The 19,049-nt window shown below is 40.7% G+C and overlaps 1 protein-coding gene across 1 annotated transcript in view; it reads right to left on the bottom strand.

Moving 5' to 3' along the window:
• The window catches only part of ddx20 (DEAD (Asp-Glu-Ala-Asp) box polypeptide 20), a 66,727-nt gene that overhangs the window by 29,474 nt on the left and 18,204 nt on the right, over nucleotides 1-19,049 (bottom strand). Inside the window, exons 4-5 of the mRNA XM_028796354.2 lie at nucleotides 10,970-11,084; nucleotides 4,362-4,504 (exon numbers count right to left, since the gene is read on the bottom strand). Coding sequence (XP_028652187.2) covers nucleotides 4,362-4,504; nucleotides 10,970-11,084 — 258 coding nt within the window. The remainder of the gene's footprint in view (nucleotides 1-4,361; nucleotides 4,505-10,969; nucleotides 11,085-19,049) is intronic.

Raw genomic sequence — 19,049 nt, forward strand, 5'->3', positions numbered from 1 at the left:
TGGCTAACTAAAAAAAGATTACAATATGTAAGCTTTCGAGGCGACTCAGGCTCCTAGTTCAGGCAAGATGAAGAAGGGGCCCAATTTGCCTCGAAAGCGTTCATATTGTAATCTTTTTCAGTTGTGGCCATTTTACTTGACTTCTCACTACATTCATAATGGCTAACACAGTACAACACCCTAATACTAAAGACAGGCAGATGATACACACAATTTCTTACTGTGTTTTTATTATACTGTGCAGGTGCCGTACCTGGCCATTAGTTACCATTCAGTTCTGGATTAACTGAGTCAGATAGGCACATGCAAAATACAGTGCTCTCCATAAATGAAAACAATACAGACATTGTGATTCAAGTGTACATTGCAGACTTTCATTTATGGGGATTTGCAAACATTTCAGTCACACCACACTATTTCTACAAGGTCCTCCCATTTGAGGGCACCATAATGTTTGGAACACATAAATGGCAGGTCTATTAAAGCAGCTGCTGTATTTAGGACTTTGTTACATATCCCAGCATGCAATGACTGCTTGAATCCTGTAATTCATAGACATCACCAGGTGCTGAGGGGTTTCTCTGGTGATGCTCTGCCAAGCCTCTTATGCAGCCATCTTCAGCTCCTGCTTGTTTCAGGGTTTTGTCCACTTAAGTTTTCTCTTCTTTCTCATTTGCAGTGGTGATGGACAGGTTGACAGACGAGATTAGACAGGAGTCCCCGTGGACTATGATGTTTACTGATGACATTGTGATCTGTAGTGAGATTAGGGAGCAGGTTGAGGAGACCCTGGAGAGGTGGAGATATGCACTGGAGAGGAGAGGAATGAGGGTCAGTAGGACCACCAAGACAGAATACATGTGTGTAAATGAGAGGGAGGTCAGTGGAATGGTGAGGATGAGGGAGTAGAGTTGGTGAAGTTGGATGAGTGTTAAATACTTGGGATCAACAGTACAGAGTAACGGGGAGTGTGGAAGAGAGGTGAAGAAGAGAGTGCAGGCAGGGTGGAATGGGTGGAGAAGAGTGTCAGGAGTGATTTGTGACAAGATGGGTATCAGCAAGAGTGAAAGGGAGGGTCTACAGGACGGTAGTGAGACCAGCTGTGTTATATGGGTCAGAGACGGTGGCATTGACCAGAAAGCAGGAGACAGAGCTGGAAGTGGCAGAGTTAAAGATGCTAAGACTTGTATTGGGTGTGACAAGGATGGATAGGATTAGAAATGAGGACATTAGAGGGTTAGCTCAAGTTGGACGGTTGGGAGACAAAGTCAGAGAGGCGAGATTGCATTGGTTTGGACATGTGCAGAGGAGAGATGCTGGGTATATTGGGAGAAGGATGCTAAGGATAGAGCTGCCAGGCAAGAGGAGAGGAGGAAGGCCTAAGAGGAGGTTTATGGATGTGGTGAGAGAGGACAGAACAAGAAGACAGGACGATATGGAAGAATATGAACTGCTATGGCAACCCCTAATGGGAGCAGCCGAAGGAAGAAGTTTTCTCTTCAGCATATTGAAGGCCTGCTTAGTTGAATTGGCTTGGCCACTCAAGAATTTTCATTTTCTTAGCTTTGATAAACTCCTGTGTTGCCTGAGCAGTCTACTTGTCTGATCATCTTATTGTAGGATGAAGTGCCATCCACTGAGTTTGGAGGCATCAACTGGAACCTGAGCAGATCAGATGTTTCCGTACACCTCATAGAATTCATGGTCAGCTGCTGTCTGCAGTTCCATTATCACTGAAGAGAAGTGTCCCAGGACCTGTGGTTTTCCTCTCAAGACCAATATAGCACTCATGAGACAGTTTTTACCCACAAGCTACAAGGTTACTTGATGGCCACTCATTCCTACTGTGTGTTTCTTTCTATTGTCTAATGCTGGAATTAATGTCCTACATCAAATTTGCACTTTTCTTGTTAAGCATCCTTCATATGTCAGAGCAATATTTCTGGATTTTTCTACAGTGTTCAATACCATCCAGCCTCAAATACTATTCGAGAAATTGAACATTATAAACATTAACCCATTTGTCACTTTATGGATTAAGGACTTTCTTTTAAATCATTCTCAGACAGTCAAAGTGCAAGACATTCATTCAAATATAGGGACTGAGCAAGATATGCTTTCTCTCCGTTATTCTTTATACTGTACACAAGTGACCTGAGACAGAACAATGGCCACTGTTCCATTATCAAGTGGACTGATGACACTATCTCCTTATCAGTGGCGGCTGCTAGCTTTTGAAACAGGGGAAGCTCATATTAGGCCTTCATCATAAAATTCATTATGTTATTTGTACGTAAATTCTGCCCTCCGTTCCTTTTGCAGAAAATGGTCTGTGACCCTGTCGTACCAATTGGCCATCTTTTCCAGGGACTTAACCAGTTTCCTCTCAATGGCCAGGACAGCAAGGTTGCTCAAACGATCTTGGCCCATCGTGTTGTGGGTGTATGAATTGACCTGTTTTAAACAGGAGAAGCTCCTCTCTACACCTGCTGATGTAGCGCCAATTGTTGCCACTAACGACAACAGCTTGTATAGCTGAGGCATTGCACTATCCAACTCCATGTCTTTAAAAAACACCAAGAAATCACACAGCTTACCCCTGCTCCCCTGTAAGTCATGATCTGAATATAGTACTTGAAGTTCAGATCTCAGTCTCCCTGAGTCAAAGAAATGGCCATAACTTTTCAGCACGCTTTCAAATGCTGTCAATCAAAAAAGAGGTTCCGCCCTTTAAACAGCTCCTCCAATCATCATGCAGCAGCCCAGCGTCCTGGCCCGCCCACTGCTCCATTCACTCCCAGAGAAGCTGAGCTTCCCTGGAAGTGACAATTTTGGTGCATTTATCCAACTACCGTCCAGCTTTTCTGCAGTGAAAAAAGCTCCTCTGTGCTTGCTCATAGAGCTCCAGTGAAGCTGGGCTTCAGGAGGGTTTAACGCGCTGTGCTGCACGGAAATGTATGACAAGAAAATCGCGACAAACAATCTACAATAAATACCTGATTCTGAATGAGCTAGTCATGAAGTTGAACGCGTTCTAGCGCACTTTTATTAAAACCAATATAAATACGACAGTGCATATATGAGCATTTATTTTCTGACATAGTAGAGTATCTATCTATCTATCTATCTAGAGGAAGCGCAGCTTTCCTTGTAGTCTTAGAGCAGTCGCCACAGCTCCTTATATAATACGCTACCGTGGCTGTCCATTAGTCTGTCCAGGATTTTAAATCACCTGTAGCTCACAAACCATTTCAACTATTGACCTGTAGAGAAAAGCCAAGCAAAATGACACATTTTATTGGCTAAATAAAAAGATTACAATATGCAAGCTTTCAAGGCAACTCAGGCAAGATGTAATCATTGATGACATTGATTACGTCTTGCCTGAAGAAGGGGCCGGAGTTGCCTCGAAAGCTTGCATATTGTAATCTTTTTAGTTAGCCAATAAAAGGTGTCATTTTGCTTGGCTTTTCTCTACATTCATAATGGCTAACACGGTACAACACCCTAGAACTATTGACCTGAAAAGTGATGCACATATACTACGTGACCTCTACTGTCTGCTTTTGGGGTGATGATTTTTATTACTCTTTTTATTTTTATTTTATTGTAGAATTAACTCTCGGCAACATTCTTGAGGCAGACTGAACACTTATGGTAAGTGCCAGGTTAAGTGAAAAATTAAGAAAAACTTACTAAGTAATTGCAACAAAAACACTGACTTAATCTGTTTTAACACGAAAAGATGCCAACGGAAGAAGAGAAGAAGTGGGCCGCTAGGGTGGAGAAGAGAAGAGCTGCTGAGGAAGCAGCAAGTGCATCAACCTCTGAGCAAACAAATGCTAAACGTACAGAGAAAGAGAATGAAGAGTAGGAATGATCAAGTCAAGGGTATTCACTGTACGTTATCGTGCAGTACGTCGTTACTGGTGCTTATAGAATGCATATCTGGGGAAAATAAAAGCCATCTTCAAGTGGACTGTTTGATAAACTGGTGCAATGAGAGCCATCATTTGAACATGAAAAAGACCAAAGAATCTCGTTCTTCATTATATACTGCTGTCGCTAGTCTATGTCGTACGTGTAAGAAAGAATCTCTTTGTATTCTAGCCACATGACATTAAGCTTCAACTAATAAAAAAAAATATGAGAGAATAAGAATGTGAGATTTACCTATTTTAAATTAAAGACAAAAAAGCAAAACACTTTTTCCTTAAAAAAAAAAAAAAACATACCCCATAATAAAAAATTTATCAATATTTCAATTTAAATAAAGCATAAGTGTAGCTTTTCATTTCTTCATGCACTGTCAAATGTATTTATGTCCCCTGAGCTCTCTCAGGACCTCTCAAAACACTTACCAATGAGCCCAGGATCTGTGGGGTTCATCCTTACAAATGCAGGATCCCTCATGTACCGTGTCAAATGCTCCTCTAGGGATGCTGGGTATGTTGCCGATAGTGCCAGCATCTGTTTGTTGACGGGCAGAGAGGAGTAGATCCAGCTAGAAAATGTCAATTGAAAGAAAGCATTTCAAGATGTTAAGATTAAGGCTTTATTTTCAGTTAAACAAAGTGAACCTGAGCACTGACAATGAATTCAATATAAATTGCCGCTGACAGTTACTTACGCAATGCTAAATTATAAGTGCAAGGCACAGACGAACGGTGGTTAATGCTTCTGCACTCACAAATCCAAATACTGTACCCATGTGTCATTTGTGTGGTTTTCAAATATTCCCCATGTCTGTGATAGTATTCCTCCTGCACCACATCGCATGTGTATGACATGAGAGTCTCATATCCACTTGATCTGTTTCAGACTTGTGGGGATATTAAACCATGTAGTGTTGATCAGTTAAAGCGATCTTCGTAGCGAATATATGTCGTGCTAGCTGGTGACCTTTTTGTTTTTTTCTTCTGGAAATTCACCACACCACTGGTTTAGGCATTTTTTTTTTTTGCCCGCACCCTGGGATTTTTGGCTTGGCCAGCATGACATCACAGAGCTGTAGCAGCCATGCACAGAACTTTCAACCTTACTGTAAGGTCACTGCCCATCTGTTTTGCCCAAGGGTGATCCATTATAATAATAAAAAAATAAATAAATATCGCAGTATTTTAGGAGATTAGCTGACCATAATGAGAATAAGTATTGCGACCAGATATATAATACTGATCCCTGTGTGCCTGTGTATATATCTACGCTATGCCCTAGCTCAGTCTCTGGGCAGCACCACATGGCTAATTTAAATGCATAATTAGATAATTAGCCCTGTGCAGCAGAGTCAAAACAAGCCTTTAAGGAACCCTCCCTCCCTCCCTCTCCTCACCTCAAAATGTGAACCTTTTTTGAAGAAATAATAATAATGAAAGATTTATTATGTATTTACAAGGAGTTTCTATCTTCTTCATGAAAGGAAAAAGGTATCTGCGCTGATAGAGAAGAAACAAAAAAAAATGTTCCCCCAGCGCTTGAAGCAAAAAAATGGAATGAGTCGATCCCAAATCGCCACTTTGAGGCACGGCCAGTTGTGTGTCCTAGGACTGAAACTCTGAGTGCAATGATGTATATGTATTTTGTTATTTATTGCTAGTTTATGGCCATTCCGTCTCCGTCGTTTGTTGTTTGAGGCACAGTGGCATAGTGTTTAGAACCGCTGCCTCTCTTCACGGATTACATTACATAATAATTGATCTGACATAGTTGCCAGATGCTTCCCTAGCTCTATGGCACACTTAAAACACCATCACACCATTATAATCCACTTAACGTTAGTTCGGCTCCTCCTTCTCCATTGACTTCAGTGCATTTCGCAGAATTGGCCGAGTTCCCCAACATTTCAGCGATTTTGACGAACTCACGGTAAAGAACTACACTAAACGAAGAGGGAGTTCAAGGTGATGTTTTAAGATGGGTGCAGAGTTGGCTGGTGTTAAGAGTGGTGACCAGCAGGGTCACTGCTAGGGCCACTGCTATTTTTAACATGTATATATGATTTAGATAGGAATAGAAGTAACAAGCCGGTTAAATTTGAAGATGATACCAAGATAGGTGGATTAACAGATAATTTGGAATCCATTAAATCATTACAGAAGGATTTGGACAGCAGACAGGCTTGGGCAGATAAAATTTAATGTCAGGAAATGTAAAGAATTACACATAGGAAGTAAAAATGTTAGGCTTGAATACACAATGGCCGGTCGGAAAATTGAGAGTCCACCATATGGGAAGGATTTAGGAGTCGTAGTGGACTCTAAGCTATCAACTGCCAGACAGTGTTCAGAAGCCATTAAGAAGGCTCACAGAATGTCAGGTTATATAGCGCCTTGACGTGTGGAGTACAAGTCACAGGAGGTCCTGCTCAAGTTTTATAACACACTGGTGAGGCCTCATCTGGAGTCCTGGGTGCAGTTTTGGTCTCCAGGCTACAAAAAGGGCATAACAGCACTAGAGAAGGTCCAGAGAAGAGCAACTAGGCTGATTCAGGGCTACGGGGGATGAGTTATGAGGAAAGATTAAAAGAGCTGAGCCTTTACAGTTTAAACTTCAGGAGATTAAGAGGTAACATGATTGAAGTGTTTAAAAATATGAAGGGAATTAGTACAGTGGATCGAGACGGTGACCTTAAAATGAGTTCATCAAGAACACGGGGACACAGTTGGAAACTTAAGGGTAAATTTCAAACAAACATTAGGAAGCTTTTCTTTACTCAAAGAACGATAGACACTTGGAATAAGCTACCAAGTATTGTGGTAGACAGTAACACTTTAGGGACTTTCAAAACTCAACTTGATGTTTTTTTGGAAGAAATAAGTGGGTAGGACTGGCGAGCTTTGTTGGGCTGAATGGTCTGTTCTCGTCTAGAATGTTCTAATGTTCTAAAGCAAACTCTGCGGGGTTCCTTCAGCAATAAATCCAAAGGAGATATTTGAACACATCATAATTTATACTGGACTGTGATCTGTTTGCTTTCAGAACCTGCTTTTCCAGTAATGGGTCATTGGGAGTTAGAGTCTGTACTGCCAGCAACATGGGCACAGTGTAGATGCATAATAAATTAGGAGATATTCAGATTGCTTAAGGACATTCTGAGAATGCTCCAGGAGCTGGCAGTACAGTGTCTAAGTGCACTATTCAGCCAAACTCAAAATTCCTTTTCCAAAAAAATTCAGGAGTGGTCTCCCCTCGACTTTCTCGTATAGTCTGATATAGGAATCGATATTTGAGAAGTAAACCGCAAGACAATGATTATATTTTGTACATTAAAAGAACCATAAACAACAAATCAAATCAAATTAATTAATATATTGCACAATTATTATGAAAGTTGAATAAATCTGCATGAATAAAAGGTAAAGCACCACTTACGGTTAACGGAAAAAGCCAAAACATTGATAGAAATCTGAGTTTTGTACCAAATACTTGTATGCAAAATATGGTTGAGCTAATTGGAAGCGTACTCAAGTTATCATGTTTATGCACACACACACAGACAGACATACACAAAGACATAATTCCAAGAAATGGTATTTTCGAACTCAGGGAGGTCTAAACGCTGAGATTCATCAAAACCTCAACATCAAATTTTTAGACGAAAACAAATCTTTCCCTATACTTTGTATACAAGAATGTAAAAAAAGAGTATTTGTAACACTGTGAGAAAGACTCCTTGAAAAGATCGATGGGTTGATAAATGATGCCACATTCTAAAAGATGCTTTCCTTATCTACATTTGCACTTGCTTTTACATTTTGCTATGTTTTAGCCTTGTGCTAAAATCATTTAAATAAATTTTCCCCCATATCAAACACTCAATACTCTAGAACAAGGGTTTTGAACTCCGGGCCTGGAGGGCCGCAGGTTTTCATTCAGACCCATACATCCCTGCTGGTCTTAATAAAAGGGACCACACTCCCTTGTCCAGGCGAGCCAGAGCTTGGAGGACGTGGAGCAACACTCAACTGGAGGAGGGCAGTGCGGTGGTGAGAGGAGAGGTGAATTAGTGAGACACAGAGAGTACGGATACTTGTGCTTGTGTTTTTGTTACTTTGTAGAAGAGTGTTTAATAAACACTTCTTTATTTGAACCTGGGACACTGTGTGATTGCGTTTGGCGATATGAGGCTCGCTGACGCCCCAGGTTCCATCACATGGGAAACTGAATCTCCATCTTACTGGTCACCATCTGTCTCTTCATTCCTATTTACTACTCCTACTCCTTTCCTACTTCTATGTATGGTCAATGTGCTTAGTTGACCTTCTCTAAACATCTCAGACCTGCACCTACTCAACAGTCAGACCCTTTTCCTTCAGATCTTCTTTTACTTTATCCATCCACCTCCACTCTGGCCTTCCTCGCATTCTCTCCTCCTGCACTTCCATTCCCATCACTCTTTTGCCCACATATTCATTGTCTCTCCTCATCACATGTCCATACTGCTTCAGCCTCCTTTGCTGTCCTTTCTTAGACGCCTCTCTCCTCTGCTTGTTGTACCTCTGGTTGTCTCATTTCCCGCTCTGTCATTTTCTGTAACTTCACACATCCATCTCCACATTCTCCTTTCTGCCACATCCATCTTCTTCTCCTTCGCTCGCCATTACTGCCTAAGTCTCAGCCACGTATATCACTGCTGGTCTTAGCACTGTCTTAAAAACCTGACCTTTAACCTTCATTTTAATTCTTCAATCATGCAATACTCCTGATACCTTCTTCCAATTGTTACATCCACACTGCACTCTATGGGTTATGTCAACATCTAGTTTTCCATTATGGACTACCACTGATCCTAGATATTTATATGTATTCACTCTTCTCAATGGCTCTCCCTGCAGACTAACTTCTGAATCCTGATCGTCGTAAAACCTCAGATATTCCGTCTTCTTCTTCCTGTTGTTTATCTTCAATCCTCTACCCTCCAAAGTCCTTCTCCATTCTTCTAACTTCCTCTCCACTTCCTCTTTTCCAGTGCTACACAACACAATGTTATCAGCACAAAGCCTGCACCGGGGGGGATTGGTCTTCTACCTCAAAAGTCAACACAACCATAACCATATCAAAAAGGTAAGGACTTCAAGAAGATCTCTGGTGTGGACCTCCTCACACTGGGATCTTGTCTGTTACTCCCTTGTGTGACTCCCTCACACTTGTCTATTGAGGGGAACAAATAATGTAAATGATTTTAGCACAAAGATGTAACCTAACAAAATGTCAATAGAGTGAAGAGATCTGAAAACTTTCTGAAGTAAATATACAAGCAAGAGAAACCGGTTGCTGGCTGCAGTAACACACATAACATCAAGTTGGGCTTCCCCTTTACTCAAACTTATTTGAATGTAAAATCTTGTAAACAGCAATTTAACAGAAAGTCATTTAGAATTTTCCCCTTAGGGATTAACCCTTAAACTGCCACATACTTTGGGGGGTTAATGCACCCCTGGATGCCAAATTCTTTTTTGCTGCACTTTTTTAACCAAAAAAAGTGAAATTTCAATGGAACACATGTTTTTTTCATGCAAAGAGCATCACAATTGCTGCAACACTGATCATTTTACACACTGCCAATGAACTGTAAAAACTACAGTGGAACCTCGGGTCACGGCCGTAATTCGTTCCAAAACTCGGTCGCAACCCGATTTAAGTAATTTCCCCCATAGAATTATATGTAAATACAATTTATCCATTCTGGACTGTACGAGCTGTATGTAAATATATATATATAATACATATGTCTCTGTTATATGCCATTTGGTATAGGACTCATAAAAGCAGTGTTAATGTTTGCGCTTCGCCATCTGTTGGAATGACAAATTGAATACATGTGTCTCTTTTATATGCCATTTGGTATGGGACTCAAAAAGTAGTGTTAATGCTTGCACCACGCCATCTGTTAGAATGAGAAATGCAGTACATATATCTCTGTTGTAAGCTATTTGGTATGGGAGTCATAAAAGTAGTGTTAATGTTTGTGATGCATCATCTGTTGGAATACAGTGGAACCTCGGGTCACGACCGTAATTCGTTCCAAAACTCTGGTTGCAACCTGATTTGGTTGTGACCCAAAGTAATTTCCCCCCTAGGATTGTATGTAAATATAATTAATCCGCTCCGGACCATACCAGCTGTATGTAAATATTTATATGCTCACTCGTGCTCGCTGCACAGGGAATGCACAGGGAGAGACTGAACACATGCGGAAATCATCGGTGCGTACGAACCGGAAGGGAAACTGGCTTGTTCGTCACCCAAGTGTGTGGTCGTGAACAGATGTAAAAGTTTGGCGAACTTTTTGGTCGTAACGCGATTTGTACGTGGTGCGAGACGTTCGTGACCCGAGGTTCCACTGTATTAAAAAAAACTACTGCAACAATCTATTATTATACAGTGGGTATAGAAAAGAATCACTCTCTTCGAAATATTCCAATTTTTTTCCTGCTTTACAGTCTTAAATGAAAACACAAACAAAAAATATTTCTTCCCAGCTTTACTTACTCAATGCAACCTGTAACATCCAATTGAAAGATATCACAACTACTGGAACAATCTATTATTACATGTACAAGGTACAACTGACACCATTGATGAAATTCAGTACATCACTGAGCCCACTGCACTTGAACTGGCTGCACACAAGAACACAGAGGTAAACACTGATGCTGGCAGGCCAGTCTAGTGCAGCGGCTGAATGCCAGGGAGAGTGATGCTGCAGGGGGCAGCAGTAGTCATGAGCTGGCTGGTCAACAAATGTACAGCACAGAGTGATCAGCTCCAGCGTACTGTGCAAATTGCACTGGGAAGCAACTATAGCTGGTTGCTGCATTTAATGAATGTACGTCGCTGAATATACTCAGCTCTGACATGCTGGCAAATTGCACTGGACTAGAGCCGGTTCCAGCAGTTTAAGGGTTAATACAGTGTACCAAATACCAAACGAAAATAAAAATAATGTTACTTTGTTATATTTACATACTTGATCTGTTCTTGAAAACTGCCCTCTTCCAGGAGTTTGTCTGCTTCATCCAGTACAAACAAGCGAACACCAGTCGTTGACAGGTAGCCGAGCTCGATCAGCTGCTTTACCCGACCTGCATTAAAATAAACTCACTGAATTAGTGACTCGTCTTTCTGTTTGGTTTTGGTCTCATCACTACCAGAGGTTGGTCTAAGAGGAAGAAGTTTGTAGATCTGAGGTGTGAGTGGAAAAAGGGGGGTGGGGGGGGGTTTACAAAATGCTAAATACCCTTCAGGAGGACATATGCTATAAAGCAACAAGTTAGACAATGTATGCATGGCGCTAACATTCAGATGCATTCAGCAACTGAATTAACTAATATGTAAAGTCGGAGCAGTTCACATTTTTTATTTAAATCATCCATGTCAGTTATTTTAGCTTATTAAATAATGCTATAACAATGAGTCACATTCAAAAATATTGTATATATACTAGCGTTTAAGTTCTCCCGTGGATAAGTCGGGGCTTGATTTTAACGTATAATTTCCGGTAATTTAATAATGTCGGTTGTAAAGTTGAATGTGGAAAACTCACACTATTGGTCCAAGAGATTATAACATGCTAATGCCCACCTGAGAGAGTAACCATGAAGCCCCCAGCCTTTAATTTCTATGTATTGTGCCTATGTGACCACACAGTAATACCCAAACTATTCCGGAGCGACGTTTGTACTGTTTAATGTTTTTTGTATCTCACACCCTCATACACCTTTATCGTAACAGCATCCCTTATCTACCATGGAGCGTTCGATCAGAAGAAAATATGAAACTGGTTTTAAATTAAACGTCGTTGAAGTAGCGAAAGAAATTGGTAACTGCACTGCTGCGACAAAATTCAATGTGTTTGAGAAACTGATGCGAGATTGGAGGAGACAAGAAGATGTACAAAAAAAAAAAATAAGTGTTGCATTTTTGAACGGGTATATAAGTTGGGGTTTGATTCTATGACCGATTTTTCGGGTTTCAAGACGCGACTTATACCCGAGTATATACGGTAGTTGTGACAACAATGCAATTTCATATGTTAGTAAGACAAGTCAAGTTGGGGAGCATGCACTGGTACAGCGCGTTGCCGCACCCACCACACGATGAAACAATTCGGGATCCCGGTTGGCAACCCCCCAGGCAGACACACGGTCCAGTCCCACCCTCCGGAAATGACCCTCTATCTGTCGCAGCCAGATGTTATGTGGGTGACCTTTTGGCCTGGTCCAGCCACTCGGGTCCCCAACAATGAGGATCTTACAAGCCGGATCACCCTCGGGTAATCGTGCAACATGGCTGTAGTGCCGTAACTGACGCTCCCTCACAATGCAGGTCATGTGCCTCATTCGGGACTCCATGAGCAACACAAAGTCAAACCAGCGGTACCCAAGGATTTTCCGGTGAGACACAGTACCAAAGGAGTCCAGTTTTCGTCTCAGGTCACTGGATAGCGCTCATGTCTCGCAACCATATAGCAAGACAGGCAGTATGTTAGTATATGTTAGTAGACGACATTAAATATGTGCCTTTTAACAGCACATTACAATGGAGTTAAAAACAGAGTATAAAGAAGTTTGCGGCAGCTCAATGGCTTTCATAAACAGCAGACTACAACTCGGCGATGTGAAAATGGAATCCATTGAAATGTGTTAGTGGTGGAGGGTCTGTGACAAATTGTTGTTCAGTTTGTTTGAATACAACATTTTTGAAAATATATTGAAATAATAGTATCCATAAGTAGCTACTGAAAAATATATATTAATATAAAATGACCAATACTAGCATAACATCAGCATCAATAATTCCCTATGAAAGGAGAAAACGAACTGAAATAAGTTCTCTGCCTAGCTATTAATATTAACAAAAACCACACTAATTCGTTAAAATTACATAAATAATTAAAAACTTGGAAAAAAAAAACTGATTTATTGTATAACAGGAGTATGAATGCCACATGATGTACAAAAAGGTCATTAGCTTGCTGCAATTGTTCGTGCATATCGGGGACTGAAAGGTCAGGGGTTTAAGCTACTGAATCCCCCACCGCCTGATGCCACAGTCCATTTTAAAACCCGTATATATCACTGAGGGCAGCCGCGCCTTTCCAGTGTTATTAGATAGATAGATAGATAGATAGATAGATAGATAGATAGATAGATAGATAGATAGATAGATAGATAGATAGATAGATAGATAGATAGATAGATAGATAGATAGATAGATAGATAGATAGATAGATAGATAGATAGATGTGAAAGGCAGTTTATAAGAGATAGATAGATAGATAGATAGATAGATAGATAGATAGATAGATAGATAGATAGATAGATAGATAGATAGATAGATAGATAGATAGATAGATAGATAGATAGATAGATAGATACTTTATTAATCCCAATGGGAAATTCACATATTAATATTCACACATTAATTAGTCCAAACACCGTTTACGTGTCTCCAGATAATATTGTTCAATCAATTCAGGCTTGTAAGTTTCCATTATTGTGTTTCCCTTACATTTATTTTCAGAAAAGTTACATTTTTTTTTGTTTTCTCTGATGGTTAACCTACCTAAAGAAGCGGCAGAAGGTGCTGCTGTGTGAACGGTTTGCACACACGCTTTGCCCGACGCTTGACTCACTTTCATTGGGCATCCGAGTGGCCGACAGATGACTAAAAGAGGAAAATACACAAAATGTACAAAATCAAGCGACCGCTCTCGAGGTAAAACTGAAACAGTAAACTCATTCCTCGTTGAAGTCACACAGAAAACGTTTTTCCGTTTTAAGGTGTACGAATCTTCAAATTTGTCAATGCTTTTCAAAGGGAAATATTGAAATTTTAAAAGTTTATACAACGTGATCTGTTTGAGATACCTGAACGAAAATTGAATGGTTTTGACAAATTTCTTTGAAGCATAATTGTTCAATATCTCAATAAAATTCTTCCACAGGGAGCGAGTGTTTACATGTGGACAGACAGACGGACATGGGCTTTGTCAATAGGTGCTTCATGCATTATATGCAAACGAACCTAAAAAAAGGTATCCGCTTATAATCTTTATACATAAGGCAGACAACACCAAGCTGTTGTGTGAAGCCAGATGATCCCATCGTGTAAATTCTCCAACAATACAGCTGACTGGAGTTTCTGTTCTCCTCTCCTCTCCTGTTAGCTGGTCATACCACAAATAATGTTAACATATTTTATATTTTTATGCACTTGCTTTGCTGCTTATTTAATGCAGCTCATGCTTTCTTGCATCAAAATGTTACGATTTAGCCATTTGCTGTTAATGCATGGCAAATGTGAATTTTTCCACAAACTCCAAACCTGTGCTCTATACAAAAATAACTGAACTTGAAAATCTCAGATCAAACAAGTTATAAACACATGTATGGCTGGAGTAGCACAAATAATCATATATTTGTAACGGAACTCGTAAATTCTAATACTGCTAAGGCTACAACAGACTTGCGCAACCACGACATGCTTCACTTAATTTAAAATGAGAGTTCCAACACCAAGATTAATCCAATCCTGTATTTTTATCAGTCAACCACCCGTTAGGACCTTGTTAAATGGTGTGACTCGAACCACCTACACTTGAACACCAGCAAAACCAAGGAGCTGGTGGTGGATTTTAGGAGGACCAGGCCACTCTTGGATCCCGTGATCATCAGAGGTGACTGTGTGCAGAGGGTGCAGACCTATAAATACCTGGAAGTGCAGCTGGATGATAAATTGGACTGGACTGCCAATACTTATGCTCTGTGTAAGAAAGGACAGAGCCGACTATACTTCCTTAGAAGGCTGGCGTCCTTCAACATCTGCAATAAGATGCTGCAGATGTTCTATCAGACGGTTGTGGCGAGCGCCCTCTTCTACACGGTGGTGTGCTGGGGAGGCAGCATAAAGAAGAGGGATGCCTCACGCCTGGACAAACTGGTGAGGAAGGCAGGCTCTATTGTAGGCATGGAGCTGGACAGTTTGACATCTGTGGCAGAGCGACGGGCGCTGAGCAGACTCCTGTCAATCATGGAGAATCCACTGCATCCACTGAACAGGATCATCTCCAGAAAGAGGAGCAGCTTCAGTGACAGACTGCTGTCACCGTCCTGCTCCACTGACAGACTGAGGAGATTGTTCCTCCTCCACACTATGCGACGCTACACTTCCACCCGGGGGGGTAAACGTTAACATTATACAAAGTTATTGTCTGTCTATATACCTGCATTGTTATCACTCTTTAATTTAATATTGTTTTTTATCAGTATGCTGCTGCTGAAGTATGTGAATTTCCCCTTGGGATTAATAAAGTATCTATCTATCTATCTATCTATCTAATAAATAAAAGACAAAAGAAAATCTACTTAAACCCAGCTGTAGTATTGCACATAAAACAAATATTTAAAATATTTGCAACACCCCATGAACGAACAAAAAACAAACCAGAACACCAAACTGTTTTTTGAGAGCCACAAAGAAAATCCAGAACACCAAAAGAATTGAATAGACCAGAGGTAAATGAAGGAAACATATGGATGCATGGTGGCGAGTTCTCCCCTGACAAATCAGATACCTTAAAGGAAATAATCCACAGTCTTACCAGTAAATCCCAAAGTTTGTGAAAGCTTTAGAGGCGCACCTCGTCCAGAGGATGAGCAAACCTGAACAAGTGAGTTTGAAACTGTACTCTACTGTCCCTTACTGATGATATAGAACTGGGTCTTTGGCTTTTAGGTTCTGTTTTATGGCTGAAAAATCCTTATTATTGGTGAGCAATGTCTACAACATCTGAGTACGTTAACAGACTGCTCTTCCCGTTAGAGGTCACTACAGCGGATCAGCTTGTTCCATCTCTTCCTGTTCTCGTCATCTTGCAAAATCACACCCATCACCTGCATGTCCTCTCTCACCACATCCATAAACCTTCTCTTACATCTTCCTCTTCTCCTCTTGCCTGGCACCTCTATCCTTAGCACCTTTCTCCTAATATACCCAGCATCTCTCCTCTGCACATGTCCAAACCAACGCGATCTCGCCTCTCCATCCTCGTCACACCCAATGCAAACCTTAATATCTTTAACTCTGCTACCTCCAGCTCTGTCTCCTGTTTTTTGGTCAGTGCCACCGTCTCCAACCCAAATACAATAGGTGGTCTCACTACTGTCTTGTAGACCTTATCTTTAAATCTTGCTGGTACCCATTTGTCACAAATCACTCCTGACACTCTTCTCCACCCACTCCACTCTGCCTCCATGTAAACTGGGACATATTAAAAACTCCCGTACCCAGCTGGTAGCACTGTGATCACTACAGCTTATGAGAGGGGCAACTTGTCAGAGGATGTATTGGGTAAAGATTTGGAGCGAAGATAAAAGTAAGGTGGAAAGGGTTCAAAACTGGCCAACCTCCATATACTAAGGAATGTCTGGTCGCTATTTAAGTTGAAAGAACCGTTACATCTCATGGTGAGTTACACCGAGTTCAGCTACTGTGACGAACTAGGGTAAACATCCTGTTTCAGATGCTAATTAAGGCAGGACGTGGTTAATCTGATATGATCAGACAAAGAAAATCAAGAGTGTGTATGGAGACTTGTGAAATGAAAAAAAGGACTGGGTCCCGATTTTGATTTCGGTTCATAATGTCCCGATTCGACTCAATATCAATTTTTTCTTGAATGAATTAACATGCATTAACATACCAAAGCATTCGGGCCCTCACCTCCAGAATGTGTAACAGTTTCTTCCCCCAAGCAGTCAGACTCCTGAACACTCATGGACCGGTCTGATATCTGATATATGTGTTAAGTTCTGCAGTGTTGCACATGTTTGCACATATGCAAACTTGTTATACATTATGTGTCATGGATTCTTCGTTGTCCTGTGTTTTATGCAGCACCATGGTCCTGGAGGAACGTTGTTTGGTTTCACTGTATGCCGTACTACTGTATATGGATGAAATGACAAGTAATACTCTTGAATACTTGCACCGATATATTTGAAGTGTTGATTTTCTTAGAGATTACTTAACCATGCATAGAGAAAAATAATATGTGTCAAATTTGAGTAATGCTTAATTTGAAGGATGTCTACATAGTGACTTCATAGCATATGCGGAAGCATGGAGTGATATTTAAGAAGTGATAGGTGATTAGTAATAAAAAGTTAACATCTGTATTTACAAGATGTGGAACAAAATATAATTGCTGTTTAAAAAGCTTTTTCACAGTACTGCACTGTTATTTCACTAACATGTCTCACTGCATCAGAGTCCACACGTATTGACGGTGAGGGGCTCCTTGTTTTAATACAATGCAAAGACATCTACTTTATAAAATAACTATAATTTTGTGAATAATAAAAATAATCAAATATATGATTCTTAAATAGTAAATATGTTATTCAGTAACTTATTCATGTGTTATGAATCTCCATGTAGACACCCTTAAACTAAACTGTCAGCCAAAAATATCTTCCCCTATTGGACATTTAATCTTGAATTAGTCCAAAATTAAAGAAACAGCAGGAAGACCCTTTCTATACTTTATCAAGTTACACATATCTTCAGTTCCTCTCGTGTTAACGTTAATCAGTCTTGAAAATGTGTCCTCCCAGTTCTGCCTCACACATACTGTAAAGTGTTTAAAAATAAGGATCTAGAGCTGATGCTTGTTGATAGCATTGGATGAATGAAGCATAAGTGACAAAGAACCAGTCATTGTGACTGACAATGGCGCTAATATGGCCCATGTGGTATAGCTTATTGTGCTGCTTTGCACACACTCACTTTGGTACGGCTGCTCGCAAAATTCCAACAATTGCCCGCTTGCTCGGCCAGGTGAAGCTGGTTGCAAACTTTTTCCACCTTAGCTGTACAGCTAACCATGTGCTTCAAGAGAAGCAATGTTAATTTGACTTGCCAGCACAGAAATTTTGTGATCGATGCGGTCACACGAAGGAACAGCGCATTGGAAATGCTAGAAAGGTTTTGGTATCAACAGTCAGCCATCTTGGCAGGCCTGCCTACAGGCCGCGAGTTTGCTCCCAGTGTGAGTGGCATTCAGCGCTCATCTGCAACACATCCGCCACAAGTGCCAAGTTGTTTTACTGTAGTGACGTGATTGTCAGGTAAGAGTCTGCTGTAGCAGGATTTGAACCCACAACCTCAGGTTTTGAAGTACAAAGCCTTAATAACAGTGCCACACTGCATAATACATCTAAATCTAAATATATTATATATATATATATATATATATATATATATATATATATATATATACACACACACACACACAGTGGAACCTCGGTTTGCGAGCACAATTCGTTCCGGAAACGTGCTTGTAGTCCACAGCACTCGAACATCAAAGTGAATTTCCCCATAAGAAATAATGGAAACTCAGATGATTTGTTCCACAACCCAAAACTATTCATATAAAAATGATTAATACAAAATATAAAGTAAAAATACATAACACAAATTAACTTGCACTTTACCTTTGAAAAGAATCATGGCTGGTGTGAGTGAGTTTCTAAACTCTTGTGGGATTGCACCCAACAGGACGACACGCGGAAGAGCGTCCCAAAGCAATCGCAGTCTCCCAGCGCTGTACCAGTTCTCCGTAAAAGCAAATCCGAAAAGATCGCGGACATGCTATAAGCGCCTGCCATCAATGGGTGATACAAGGAACATAATACATGTGCAGGGCACTGCCTGACTGCTGTGTCTCTGTATAAATAACCACGCTGTTGCTGTTTCAAGCTGAATAAAGCTGGTGTCGCTAAAGTATTGAGACTCAGCTTCGTGTTTAAGGGTGCAAGACGGGGACTCGCACGTCACAGCACACACACACACACACACACACAGTCACAATGCTAATGCTGTAGTAAACACTATATGCTCATACGGATGTTGACTATATGAGTGAGGCACGCCGACTCAGATGGAGAATAGGAAACGATTGCCCACAATCCCACAGTGAGAGAGAGAGAAAAACCATCAGCTCAGTTGTGATCACATGACGCTCAGCAGACAAAGCGTATACAGTA

This window comes from Erpetoichthys calabaricus, chromosome 3, assembly GCF_900747795.2.
Source record: "Erpetoichthys calabaricus chromosome 3, fErpCal1.3, whole genome shotgun sequence".
Lineage (NCBI taxonomy): Eukaryota > Metazoa > Chordata > Cladistia > Polypteriformes > Polypteridae > Erpetoichthys > Erpetoichthys calabaricus.